The following is a 14,332-nucleotide window of genomic DNA, read 5'->3' as shown; positions in this document are numbered from 1 at the left end:
ATTCTGCCACAGAATAGAGAACACAGAGACAAACCCACAAAATTACAATTATCTTATATTAGACAAAGGTGCCAAAGACATGTATTGGAAAAAAAGGTAGCCTCTTCAACATTTGGTGCTGGTAAAACAGGAAACCCATATGCAACAAAATGAAATTAAACCCCTATCTCTCACCATGCACAAAATTCAACTCAAATTGAATCAAGGATTTAGGAATTAAACCAGAGACTCTGCATCTAATAGAAGAAAAAGTAGGCCTTAATCTTCATCATGTGGGATTAGGCCCCAACTTCCTTAATAAGACTCCTGTAACACAAGAATTAAAACCAAGATTCATTAATTGGATAGATTCAAACTAAAAAGTTTCTTCTCAGCAAAAGAAAAAATATCTGTGAGGTGAATAGAGTGCCTACATATTGGAAGCAAATTTTTACCCCTCACACATCAGAGAGAGCACTAATCTCTAGGGTATATAAAAAAACTCAAAAAGCCAAGCACACACACACAAAAAAAAAAAATCAACAAATGGGCCAAGGACTAGAACAGACACTTCTCAGAAGATGGTATACACTCAATCAACAAGTATATGAAAAATATGTTCATCATCTCCAGCAATTAGAGAAATGCAAATCAAATCTAAGATATCATCTCACTCCAGTCAGAATGGCAGCTATTATGAAAACAAATAACAATAAGTGTTGGCAAGAATGTGGGGGGAAAGGTACACTCATACATTGCTGATGGGACTGCAAATTGGTGCAACCAATATGGAAAGCAGTATGGAGGTTTCTTGGAAATCTGGGAATGAAATCACCATTTGACCCAGCTGTCACTCTCCTTGGTCTGTATCCACATCAATATTTATAGCAGCACAATTCACAATAGCTAAACTGTGGAGCCAACCTAGATGCCCTTCTGTGGATGAATGGATAAAAAAAATTTGCATATATACACAATGGAATATTAGTCAGCAATAAAAGAGAATAAAATCATGGCATTTGCAGATAAATGGATGGTGTTGGATAAGATAATGCTAATTGAAGTTAACCAATCCCCAAAAAACGAATGCTGAATGTTTTCTCTGATATAAGGAGGCTGACTCATATTGGGGTAGGAAGGGGCAGTATGGGAGGAATAAATGAATTCTAAATAGGTCAGAGGGGTGGGAGGGAAAGGGATGGTTGGCTGCCCTTGGTCCCTTATGAGACACCTTCCCTTCTACCACCTTGTTTACTCTGTCAATAAACTATGGCAAGTCCTCAGTGGCTTTCTGCCTTAAGCCCTGTATAGAAACTGTACCTCCCCCAGGTGGAAACTTCCTCCAGGCTCTCAGAGCACAGAGCTGCACCTGGCCAAAATAATTTGGTGGACATGTGGCTTGTACTACAGGGGAACTGTATATTCCTTCTCCCTGCAAGCATTCAGCTGGGAGGTTAACATTTGTAGTGTGGTTACCCTCCCCCCTGCTATTCATATTCATTATAGAAAAATGCCTTTCACTTCAAAAATGTTGCAGGTTCAAGAGCAGCTCTGGCTAGGTCTTTCCAGTCTTGAGGGCAATTAAGTTCAAGACTGAGTAATTCGAATATTTGCTCTGCAAATAGCCCCTGGGGCCCATCCTCTTTTACTGTCTTCTTTAACTCCTTCAGTGTGCCCAATGTGTGTAGATACCAAGTATCCGGGTGCTGTGGTGTGGGGGCTATGTTGACTTGGAAGGCTTATACTCCCTTACCCCACTTTTCATCTCTTATCCTACACAGATCTTCAAAAGGATCTATGGCCTCCTGGAATGGGTTTCTGGGAGACCATGGCTTGGGTCTGTCCAGCAGCCTGCTCATTTCTAAGCTGTCATAGTCCCTTGATGGCTTTGGCATTGCTTCATAAGGAGGCAATTGCCATTGTCTCAGTGAAGGATATAATCTTTGCCCGTCAGTAGAAGGCGCACTTGCACCATTTGTGGTCATCTCTTCCTGCACCATGAAAGCTAGCAGTACTGTTTCCTGCCTCTATCCTTCCTGCACCTGTTGTGGTTGCTTGCTTTGAAGTAGATTTTTGTCACTGCTTTTTTCCCCTTGCCTGTCTTTCACAGACTTATCTTCCCTCAGGGCCATCATTATATGACAAGGGTTTGTTTCAGGGCCCCCTAAACTTTCCTAAATGGCTGTCACAATAGGAAAAAAATGTAGTGGTAAATTATACCCCATCTCACTTCAGCTTGCCGTGCATTTGCCATTATCTTGTCTCATATCCTAGGATCAAAAACATCATCAATATTGATCCATGGGTTAGTGTTTATATCCCAGAACTTCTGGGCTTCTCTATTATTCAGGGTTAAACCTCTAGTATCTAAGAGAGTGTGCAGCACTTGCAGTTGTGAGTCTTTGGTGGAACTCGGTAGGTTCCCCATTTCACCTTCCTTAGTGCTCTGTGAGGGGCCTTACCCTGTCTTATAGGCTTACCTCAGGTCCCTGTTTGGGCACCAGCTGTGTGGGCTCTCTCTCATCCAGCGAGGAGGTTCACAGAACAGGATAAAGGAGAGTGTGGCTGCAGAGTCACTAATCAAGACCTCCAGAAACCAAGCAGGAAGAAGGTCTCAGTTTATTGCAGAGTTACCATGTATATATACTAAGGCAATAGCTAGGCAGATTACAGACAGCCGCCAATGCAATTTCTGCTAACTGTCCTTGCAGCAACCAATTGAGAAGTGGGCTGTGGAACAAGTGCAAAGACTGCAACACATGGCCTCACACCCAGGGCTGTGCCTACAGGGTAACTGGCCTGCCACTCACACACCTAGCATGAGGGGAGTGGCCTGCCACTCAGACTCCCTTAACATATGCCATGCATACAGTACTCCATGCATTTTTCCCCATACCATGTGCCACAGATGTCGAATGTGGTGTTACAGGACTTGTTTGCCTAGCTATATTTCAGTCTTGCCTTGGTCCTATCCCTTCTTTCCATGCTTCTATTTTTGTTTATGAAAATGTTTATTTAAACTTTTATATATTGGGTAATTGTCACAAAGAACTCAAACACAGGTCAGCATGAGCAAGGAAGAAGAAGAAGAATCTCCCTTTATTGAATATAGCAGTCTTTTATATAGTATTGTGAACAAAGAAGGCAGCATTCCAACAGCAAAGACTTATATAAGCTTGCAAAACATTATGTGCAGAAGTAACTTTACTAATCAGTAGTAATTTACTGATGATGTCTTAATCTACTCTTGGGCTGGAGCATTCTGAGCTCTGTTCCTTCTCAAGAACAGATAAACATTCTTGTTTGCAAGTAATGTTCTTTTCTCAGAGTCCTTCCAGCCCACTTGGCAGAAAATCCTGTTTGCAGGCAGGCTCCACCAAGGACCGCAAAGCATCTTGTTTGCAAGCACACATGCAGTCATCCTATCTGATTCTCTACATCCTTGGCAGAACATCCTGTTTGCAGGCAAGCTCCACCAAAGACTGCAAAGCGTCTTGTTTGCAAGCACGCATGCAGTCAGTCTGATTCTCTACATCTCCCTCCTTTTGTTTTTGTAAATGAACCAAAGCAGAAGCGATTAGAGAGGTTTCATGTTTCAGTTGCCTTGCCTTTTCCAGCTTTGGAAGACTATATACAAAACAAAACATAAAATAAAAATTATTACAGTGTTACCAAAAGAAATTGACAACAAGGTAGAGAAGTGACTTAAGGATTCAAATTAGCAATACTTGAAGACAATCCTTGTAAAATGTCAGATCCTGTCAAATCAGGTAATGTCTTACTAAAAGTGTCCATAATAGTTTTTTCCAAATCCATAATTTCTAAAGTTAAATTTTGATGTCCAATTAACCATCTTTTAATGGTTTCCCATGAATCACTGGTATTATATGGTACAAGAGTCACACTAATATGAGAAGAATTCCAGTCACACTTCAGAACACTTCTGGTAGCCAAAATAGTTACTTGATCGCCAAGCCAGGAAACAGTATGTTGTAAATTTATCACATCCGTAGCTAATTGAGAGTCTAAATCTTTTTGTTGTTGCCATAACAAGTGAGCATCCTGATGCTATGTTCACATGAAATCCGCAGTTTGCATGCCTTGATATAAAGCAACGCCAGCTATAGCAGCTGTGGCAGTAACAGAAGCGACTGCAAGGATTGAAGCTATAACTATTCCTATCAATCGTCGAAAGTGATGTAATAAAACTTGAACAGCATTGTACAAAGGAGTAACAGGCAAAGAATCAGACCAAGGAGAGTCAAATTAACAGGCATCCACAACTCCATGTGAGCTTTAACAATAACTAAAGAATAATTATTAGATTCTATTAAATCCGAATTAGTTCTATTTACACATTGAGTAAGATTACCGTCTTCACATGATATTGTTCCCCAAGTTTCATTCCATACCCAGTTTCCAATCATTAGAGAATAAGGGAATTTTACACATGTGGATGCAAAATAAGATTATTATGTAGATGTACTTCGAAAGGAGAGGAATGGGATACATTTAACATGAAATTCCTAGTCCAAACAGTAAGTTTCCCAGATACTGTCCATAATTTCCATATATCCCCTTGAACATTGGAAAACTTTATGTGTTGTAACATTGGAGGGACCAAAGCATAATGTTGCATTTTAATTGTCTCATTACCCCAAGCATTTATTGTTCCATTATGTCGATGCCATCTTAAAGTACGATTTGACCAACTTTCTATAAATTCAGAATGATCAGTACTCCAATCTACTATTGTGATATTTTGATTTTTGACTACCATTTTAGGGTGATGATCATGACATTTTTCCCACTCTAAATGAGTTAATAAGGCTTTAAAATATTTAGCTGAACATAAAGGAAGATGAGTTCTAACAAAACATTCTACAGACATTAACAATGATTGAATAACATACATATTAGAGACATTAAACTCTTGGGATGATATCATGACAGTAAAAACAGCAGTAGAATAATTTTGATAATTAATTCCCCAAGTATTATAAGAATGAGAATCATTATGTGCTATAACAGGTAAACAGAAAGAATGAGCCCCTATACACAATGGAACTCCTTCAACAGCTATAGTTATATTAGAAATATTATACAGATTTTCATGGAATGGTATATCTTCAATTCCCCCACATTCAGGAGGGGGGAAGAAATTAGTATTAGTACATATACTAACCTCAGGTTCTCCCCAGGAAACACTTTGCACCAAAGGAGGATTAGGTACATAGGCCCAATAAGCAAAAGAATGAGCAGAAACTGAACTTACCTGGCAGTTAATAACTGCAAGCATAGCTAATAAAAGATTAACAGGATTTAAAGGCTGATTTGCCTTTTGAAGGGGTTTTTCATCTTCTTGAGTCAATCTTTTCATCTGTCTCCATGTTGGGGGGTCCGCTGTTCTCATTTCCATCATAAAGATTCTCTGCATTGACAGCTCCTGAAATTGTCTGACAAATGGGTTGCTCATTCTGCAATTTGATAAGTCTTAAAGGTACCCAAAAAAAGGTGTTTTATCTGTAGAAATAAGAGCAAACCCCCTTCCCATGTGGTGCAACAACCCAGAAATCTATTCTTTATTTTCATCCCTATACCATATAAGTATTTCCGACTTTTGAAATAATGGCTGTGATTTAAATATCAAGAAATGTTGCTGGGCTGCAGGAACCTCAGAAGCTGACCAAATATTTTAAAAATTTAAAGTTAGCACGGTTTAATGAAGTATATTTTGAGGTGTATAAGCCATAGCCATATATCTGTCTCTTATACACATCTAGNATATATATATATATATATATATATATATATATATATTCTCAGAATGTACAATTTGCCCTTTCTATAATAGCTTGACCCTGACTATTATATGGAATACCAACTATAATAGCTTGACCCTGACTATTATATGGAATACCAAATGTATTTGTAATTTTGTCATATTTCTGTAAAAATGAATGTAATTTTTGTGATGTACATGCAGGTGCATTGTCAGTTTTAAGTTTCCTGGGAAATCCCATGATAGCAAAACAAGATAATAAATGAGAAATGACTGCATCAACTTTTTCCAAAGAAAATGCTGTGGCCCATTGAAAATGAGTATGAGTGTCAATGGTATGATGTACATATCTTAGTCGTCCAAATGACTGAATTATAACAACATCCATTGCCAAAGGGCATTAGGATGGAATCCCCTTGGATTAACACAAGGAGGACAGTAAGGGATATTAAAAGGAGTACATGATGAACAGTTAGCTACAATGTCACGTGCTTGTTTTGGGGTTATTTTGTATTTTTTGGAAAGTTCTTTAGTATTTGTATGATGTAAAGCATGTTCTTGATGTGCCTTTTTTAAAGGGAACAATAGTTGATCAATATTTTGATTTCCTTTAGTTAATGATCCTGGCAATGTAGAGTGTGCCCTAATATAAGTAAAATATACTGAAATAGTTCTCTGTAATAATAATCTTTGTGTAAATGCAAATAGTTTCTCAATTATGGTTTTTTGATTGATAGGAAGACTAACTGAAGGTAGATGTGTGCACACCAAAACTGCATATTGAGAGTCAGAAACAATATTATGAGGAACACTGGAAAAATCTAATAAAGCTAAAGTAATAGCCCATAATTCAGCAGGTTGAAAAGAGGAAAACTCATGAGGATACACTTTAGAAGCTATGGGAGTCCAATATCCTGCTGAAGTTTTGTTTGCGTCAGTAAAAACAGTAATGCCAGAAAGAGGAATTGAAGAAATAGCGTTTACTAACATCAGAATATTTTCTAAAAATTCGAAGACTTTAGATTTAGGATATTGAGTAGATAAAGCTCCAGAATAACTAGCTAAAGCAATTTGCCAATTTTCATTTAATTGTAGTTTATAAGAAATTTGTTGATGAGTTATTTGAGTAATAATTTGATTTGGCTCTCTACCACTCAATTGTAACAGTCTAGATCTACCTTTAATTATTAAAAAGGGTAGTTTATCTATATATGTAGTTAATCATTTATTATACTTATTAGGTAAAAAAATCCATTCTATTATATGATCATTTTGAGTTAGCACTCCAGTATGAAAGAGAATTAGTTGTATGGATTTTTCTAAATCTATATAAGATAAATATCCTTCATTTAAACGTTGTTCAACTAAGGTTAATTCTTGTAATGCTTGTTTAGTTAAGGTTCTAGAACTATGTAATTCAGTATCACCTTCTAGAGTAGCAAATAAATGTTGTAACTGATAAAGTAGGGATCCCTATAGATGAACGAATCCAATTGATATCCCCTAGCAATTTTTGAAAATCATTAAGAGTTTTTAAGTTTTCCTTTCTTATTTGAACCTTTTGAGGCTTAATTTTTTGTTTATTGTTGAGAGCCACAGCCGAAGGGGCCGCAGCAAACTTCCAGCTGCCAGCTGATGATTGGCTCACGGCGGCCCCAGCAAACTTCTAGCTGCCAACTGATTGGCTCCTCTGCGGGGATGCTCATTGGGCTGTTTCCCCGCCCTTTCAGACCACAGAGCTGCTCATTGGGGGACTTTTTTGGCTCCTCCCATGCGACCCAGCCAATCAGCCTCAAGAGCAGGAGGAGTGGGGGAGGTTGAGAGGCTTGTGGGAAGCCAGTGGTGGCAGTTGGGCTCTGAAGGTTTTCCTGAAGAGCTGTGTGGTTTGGTGTGTGTGTTCTAAAAATAAAGTTCATTTCTTTTGACAAGTGGCTCCTGAATTGTGTCCAGCCAGACTGCGGCAGTTTATCTAATATAAATCCTAAATATGAATAAGGAAAATTAATTTGTACCTTTTCTGGAGCTATTTGTAATCCAAATTTTGATAAAGCCTTTAGAACTGCTTCATAAAAACAATCATGTTCATTGTTTGTAGAAGATGCTAATAAAAGATCATCCATATAATGGTATAAAATGTAATGTGTGCACACCAAAACTGCATATTGAGAGTCAGAAACAATATTAAGAGGAACACTGGAAAAATCTAATAAAGCTAAAGTAATAGCCCATAATTCAGCAGGTTGAAAAGAGGAAAACTCATGAGGATACACTTTAGAAGCTATGGGAGTCCAATATCCTGCTGAAGTTTTGTTTGCGTCAGTAAAAACAGTAATGCTGTTTTTCGAACTGACTCTAAGGTTTGGACAACAAATTCCTGATATAAGGTAGGACTATTAATCATACCTTGAGGTAACACAGCCCATTGATAACGTTAAACAGGTTGATGATGATTATATTCAGGTACTGTAAAAGCAAATTTTTCCTTATCCTGAGGTTGGTGAGGGATAGTAAAAAACAATCTTTTAAATCAATAACAGAAATTGACCATTTATTTGGAATCATTGCAGGAGAGGGAAGTCCTAATTATAATCCCTCCATAGGTTTAATACATTTATTAATTTCCCTTAAATCTGTCAATAGTTGCCATTTTCCAGACTTCTTCTTAACAACAAATACAGGGGAGTTCCAAGGTGATGTGGAATATTCAATATGTCCAGCCTGTAATTGTTCAGTAACTAATTGTTTTAATGCCTTGAGCTTTTCTTTATTTAAATACCACTGTTCAATCCATTTAGGAGTACCAGTTAACCATGTTAATGGCATTGCTCGAGGGGCTGAACAGTGGCTACAAGTTTTTTGAAGGAATGAGAATATGTGCTCCAAGTTGAGATAAAATATCTCAGTCCCAAATATTAATTGGAACATTAATTATGTAAAAAGTTTTTAGAACCCTAATATTTTCTAAGGTATGATATGATAGAGGGCCATAACTGACCCACACATCTGCCACTGCCCCTAATCCATCTAATGTTATTTGGCATTTTTGTTTAGGCCATTCTTGTAGCCATTGTTTTATGGAAATAACTGAGACATCAGCCCCAGTATCTAATAAATCCTTCAAAATATTTTCCTTGAATATTTAGAGTTAAAGAGGGTCTCCAATCAGTAAAGTTTCCCAAAATATATACTTTCCTGTGCTACCAAATCCTCCAGTTCTTGATTGATTTTTAGAAGGAAGTTGAAAAAAAGGTAACAACAAAATCTGGGTGATTCATTCTCCACTAATCAATGAAAGGGTTTGGGTAGAATATGCCATAATTAAAATTTTACCTGTAAAATCAGAATCAACAATTCCAGGAATTACATGTATGCCTCCTAAGGCAGAGTACTATGACTGACAATTAATCCAAAACTATTAGAGGGAAGAGGTCCACCAGTCTTTATTTTGTAAATACCACCTCCAGGAGACATTAAAATATTTTCACTAATAGGTAAATCAGCAGCAGCACTTTGTTGGGTAGCTGAATAAAGATTATCAATAGTTAACTTAGTATTATCCTGGGATTGTTTGACCCAACTCAGGGGTCATTGTTGTGGGAAACAAGTGAGAGGTGGTCCTGGTATTGTTTGTGGGCCCCAGGGATGACGGCCCATTGAGTAGTTTCCCAATTGAGGTAAAGGGTTTCCATCTTTATCTGTCTTTGAACGACATTCATTTGTCCAATGTTTGCCTCCTTTACATCGTCGGCAAACTTCAGTAGGTATCTTTTTTGTCTTGGGAGATATACTATTATTACTATTGTTACCTTTTTTGTGACAATCTTTTCAAAAATGACCTGCTTTTCCACAATTAAAGCAAGTTCCTGATTTATTGGGTTTAAGGGTTCTAGCCATTGCTGCAGCAAATATGGAAGCTTGATGTTCAATTCCTCCCACTCCAGCACAAGCTCTCACATATTCACCCAATGAGGCATTTTGTCCTTTTAATGGCCCCAAAATACGTTTACATTCAGGGTTTGCATTTTCAAATGCTAATGTTTCCAATAATACATTTGCTATTTGATCTTGACCCACTGCCCTCATTACAGCAGTACACAGTCTCGCAAGAAAATCAGTATAAGATTCAGTATCCCCTTGTATGGTTTTAGTAAAGGAAAGTTGTGCTTGACCAGTGGGTATTACACATCTCCAAGCTCTCAAGAAAACCTGTCGAACTTGTTGAATATCTTGATCTGTATATTGAGCCTGTTCTCTTAAGGCACGGTAATTACCTTCCCCCATTAACTTATCCTCCATAGGTCCAGGAGGATTTTGAGTCTCATTCTCTCGAGCTTGTTTCCGTGCCTCATCTTTCCACCAACTTCTCAATTGTAACCACTGAGATCCTTCCAAAACTGTTTTTGCTAATGCCTCCCAGTCCAAGGGAATAAGTAATTTAGAAGTTCCTAAATTTTCTAACATACCTAGCACAAAGGGAGACTGAGGGCCATATTGAGAGACTGCAGCTTTTAAATCCTTTATAAACTTGTATTCCACTGCAGTATACTGAACATCAATCATTTGGGGATTATGAGGGTTTTGTTGTTTAGTATTAGGAAACAAATGTGGTGGATTAATAAAACCACCAGGGGGAGCTGGAAGATCATCATCATCATATATCATAGTAAGAGGAAACGAAAAGTGCTGTTGTTCTCTACCCACAACAACTTTAGACTTTGTAATTGGAAAAAGGGAAGCATAAGAAGAAACAATAGGTTTAAGAGAGGACCTTTGCTTTTTAAATTTCATTTGTTTTACAAAGGCCTCCGTTATTTCTTTCATACTAGAGTCGCTATCTGAACTTTCTAAATCCCTTTCATCGTCCAAATCTGATTTAGGAGAATCACCTACAGTATCACAAATATCTTCCTTGGGCTCCGTTTCATTAATTTTAGTATCAGATTTTGACGTATCAACTTTGCCTTCATGATGAGAATCCTTTTCACTATTACTCTCTAATAATTGTAATGCTTGAGTAATAGCGCTACATAGTGTACAAATCTTTAAGGAGATAACATTTCCTGCCTGAAGCTGCTTACGGAGCTCTTTCTGAATGATTTTCCATTCCCCTAAATTTAACTGGACCTTGGTTTGATACTGGAACCAGTAACAATGACATTCTATAATTTTAAATAACTCCTTGACTCTCTTATGAGATGTTTTTACATCTATGGAATGTAATAATCCTTGTAGTAACTCTACATATTGTTCCTTTAAGGATTGGGAGTTTCCCATGTTCATCCTGAAAGTCCCCCTTTCGTTTTCTCAACCCCTGCCAACTCCACCAATTGACGCAAAGAACTCAAAGGCAGGTCAGCATGAGGAAGAAGAAGAAGAAGGAGGAGGAGGAGGAGGAGGAGGAGGAGGAGGAGGAGGAAGCAGCTCCCTTTATTGAATACAGCAGTCTTTTATATAGTATTATGAACAAAGAAGGCAACATTCCAACAGCAATGACTCAGGTCTATAAGCTTGCAAAACATTATGTGCAGAAGTAACTTACTAATCAGAAGTAACTTACTGATGATGTCTTAATCTACTCTTGGGTTGGAGCATTCTGAGCTCTGTTCCTTCTCAAGAACAGATAAACATTCTTGTTTGCAAGTAATGTTCTTTTCTCAAAGTCCTTCCAGCCCACTTGGCAGAACATCCTGTTTGCAGGCAAGCTTGACCAAGGACTGCAAGCAGTCAGTCTGATTCTCTACATGTACTTGTAAATAGCTTTTGATTTCTACAGCAGCTCACAATGCAAGCTTACCCTGAGTCCCTAAGAAGACTTTGGACTTGAAAGTTTGGGCAGTCTTGGAACTGTTGAAACCATGGGAACCCTTGGAAATAGACAAAATGTATTTTACATTGTGAGATGGTTGTGAGCTTTTGGGAACCAGGGGCAGAATGTCATGGTTTGGGTGTGAAGTGTCACCCAAAATCTCACATGTGAGACAATGCAAGAAGGTTCAGAGGAGAAATTGGGTTTGGAGAGCTTTAACTAAATCAGTGAATTAATCCTTTTATAGGGATTAACTGAGTGTTAACTGAAGGTAAATAGCTAGAGGTGGTGAGCATCAGGGGCATGCCTTTGGAGTGTATATTTTGAATCTAATGAGTGGACTGACTCTCTCTCTCTCTCTCCTATCTAATCATAATGTGAGCTGCTTCCCTCCACCACACTCTTCTGCCATGATATTCAGCCTCATCTTGAGCCCCAAGGAATTAAGCCAGCTGTCTATGGACTGAAACCTCTGAAACTGTGAGCCCTCAAATAAACTTTTCCTTCTCTAATGTTGTTCTTGTCAGACCTTTTAGCAAAGCAGAAAAAAACGTTGACTGAAAAAAAATGGAAAAGGCATTCTTTAAGTTCACAGATGGTGATTTTGGCTGAAGAACCATGTGCAGGGAAGGCAAATCTGTACCCATAAAATGTGTCCTTATTCCAGTAAGGACAAACCACTGCCTCTTCCAGTAAGGACAAACCACTGGTCCAATATAATCAACTTGCTACAAGTATGTTGGCTGATCTTCCCAGGGAATGATGCCATATCAGGCACTTAGGGTGGGTCTCTACTACTGATAAGCAGGGCTATAGCTAGATCAGCCTTGGTTAGTGTAAGTTAGTGTTGCTGAGCCCATGCATAACCACCATTCCTGCCACCATGACCACTTGTTTATGAGCCCATTGGGTGATGTATGTCAGAAGTGGCTGGGTAAAGAGGCTGACTGCTATCCACAGATCAGGTCATTCTATCTACTTGATTATTAAATGCCTGCTTTGCTGAGGTCACCTTTGGATGAGCATTTACATGATACACAAATATCTTCACATCCTTCAGAGAGGGCTATCCATATACCTCTTCTCCAAATGTTCTTATCACTAATTTTCCAATTATATTCTTTCCAGGTCACTTACCAGCAAGTCAAACCATTGACCACAGCCTATGTATCAGTATACAGTTGCACATTTGGCCATTTTTCCCTCTAGGCAAAATGCAAAACAAGATGCACTGCCCAAATTTCTTTCCATTGTGAAGATTTTCCTTCACATCTGTCCTTCAGTGTTTTTCTAGAAAGGAGCATTATTTCTGTAGCTGTCCACTTCTGGGTGGTACCCACATATCATGCAGAACCATGTATAAACCAGAGCCTAGTCTTCTCTTCCTCTGTTAATTGAGCATAAGGTACACCCCATGAAGTTATAGGTTCATGTTGAGGGACAGAAGGTATTGCAGCAAAAGTACAAACCATGGGCATTTGGGCTACTTCTTCATGCAACCTACTGTGCCTTTGGGTCCCCTGGGCCAAATCATGTATGTACTACTTCCATTTGATAATAGTGTGCTGCTGTGTACATCCAACTTTATGGCTTTATGAACCAGTTAACATCCAGTTCATGATGAAGGTTGAGGTTGCATGGTAACTTGGTGGCCCATGATTAAGCATTCAGTTTCCACTAAGGATGAGTAGCAGGCCAAGAGCTGTTTCTCAAAGGGATAATAGTCTGAAGGTGATGGTGTGGTCTTATTCCAAAATCATAATGTCCTCCTCTGTGATTCACCCGGGGGGGGGGGGGTCAGTCAAAGGCTCCAGACAACATGCCTATCTACCACCAACACCTCAAGTATCATTGGATCTGGCAGGTCATATGGCTCAGGGACAGAGCAGCCTGAATAGAAGCCTGGTTCTGTTGCAGAGCCTCCTTCTGTTCTGGACCCAAATGAAAACAAGGAGCTTTTCTAATCATGCAGTAGATGGGCTGAAGTAACACACACCAAGTGCTGCCTCCAAAATTCAAATAGGTCCACCAGGCATTGTGCTTACTTCTTATTTGTAGGATAGGCCAACTTATTTGATACCTTCTTTCCATTTGGCCTTTCCCACCTTAATATTTCACTATTTCAATAGGCTCCATGCCACTGGACTACTAGAAACTTACTGAAGTTGAAGGTCCTTGAATTTTGTTAGGACTTATTTCCCATACCTTGATATGAAAATGCTCTACTAGCAAGTCCAGAATGGTCCAGTCAGTTGGTCCAGTCAACATAAAATCTTCAATATAATAGACAAGTGTAACATCTTGTGGAAGAGAAAAGCAATCTAGATCTCAGTGAACTAAGCTGTGACATGGGGCTGGAGAGTTGACATACTCCTGAGGAAAGACAGTGAAAGTATATTTCTGGCCTTGCCAGATGAAATGCTTCTTGTGGTCCTTATGAACAGGATGGAGAAAAAACATTTGCCAAATCAATAGCTGCATATCACATACCAAGAGATGTGTTAATCTGATCAAGCAAAGAAACCATTTCTGGCACAGCAGCTACATTTGGAGTCCCCACCTGATTAAGCTTACAATAATCAACTATCATTCTCTAAGACCCATCTATCTTCTGCATAGGCCAAGTAGGAGTCAAAATGGGAATGTCATAAGAATCTCCATCCCTACATCCTTCAACTCCTTGATGGTGGCAGTAATCTCTGGAATCCCTCTAGGGATGTAATATTGATTTTGATTTACTATTTTCCCAGGTATAGAAGATGTGC

At 38.6% G+C, this 14,332-nt stretch overlaps 1 protein-coding gene across 1 annotated transcript; it reads right to left on the bottom strand.

The window, feature by feature from the left end:
- Positions 1–1,038: 1,038 nt before the first annotated feature.
- On the bottom strand, positions 1,039–11,826 carry LOC125615113 (endogenous retrovirus group K member 25 Env polyprotein-like). The gene is made up of 2 exons (XM_048798294.1): positions 11,319–11,826; positions 1,039–5,435 (listed from the first exon to the last, which is right to left on the bottom strand). The coding sequence occupies exons 1-2, from the start codon at positions 11,351–11,353 to the stop codon at positions 4,424–4,426; spliced, it is 1,047 nt and encodes a 348-aa protein (XP_048654251.1). The 5' UTR covers positions 11,354–11,826; the 3' UTR covers positions 1,039–4,423.
- Positions 11,827–14,332: the final 2,506 nt, after the last annotated feature.

The sequence above is a fragment of the Marmota marmota genome, unplaced genomic scaffold (genome assembly GCF_001458135.2).
Source record: "Marmota marmota marmota unplaced genomic scaffold, marMar, whole genome shotgun sequence".
NCBI classification, from domain to species: Eukaryota; Metazoa; Chordata; class Mammalia; order Rodentia; family Sciuridae; genus Marmota; species Marmota marmota.
This window is presented reverse-complemented; position numbering and strand designations above follow the sequence as displayed.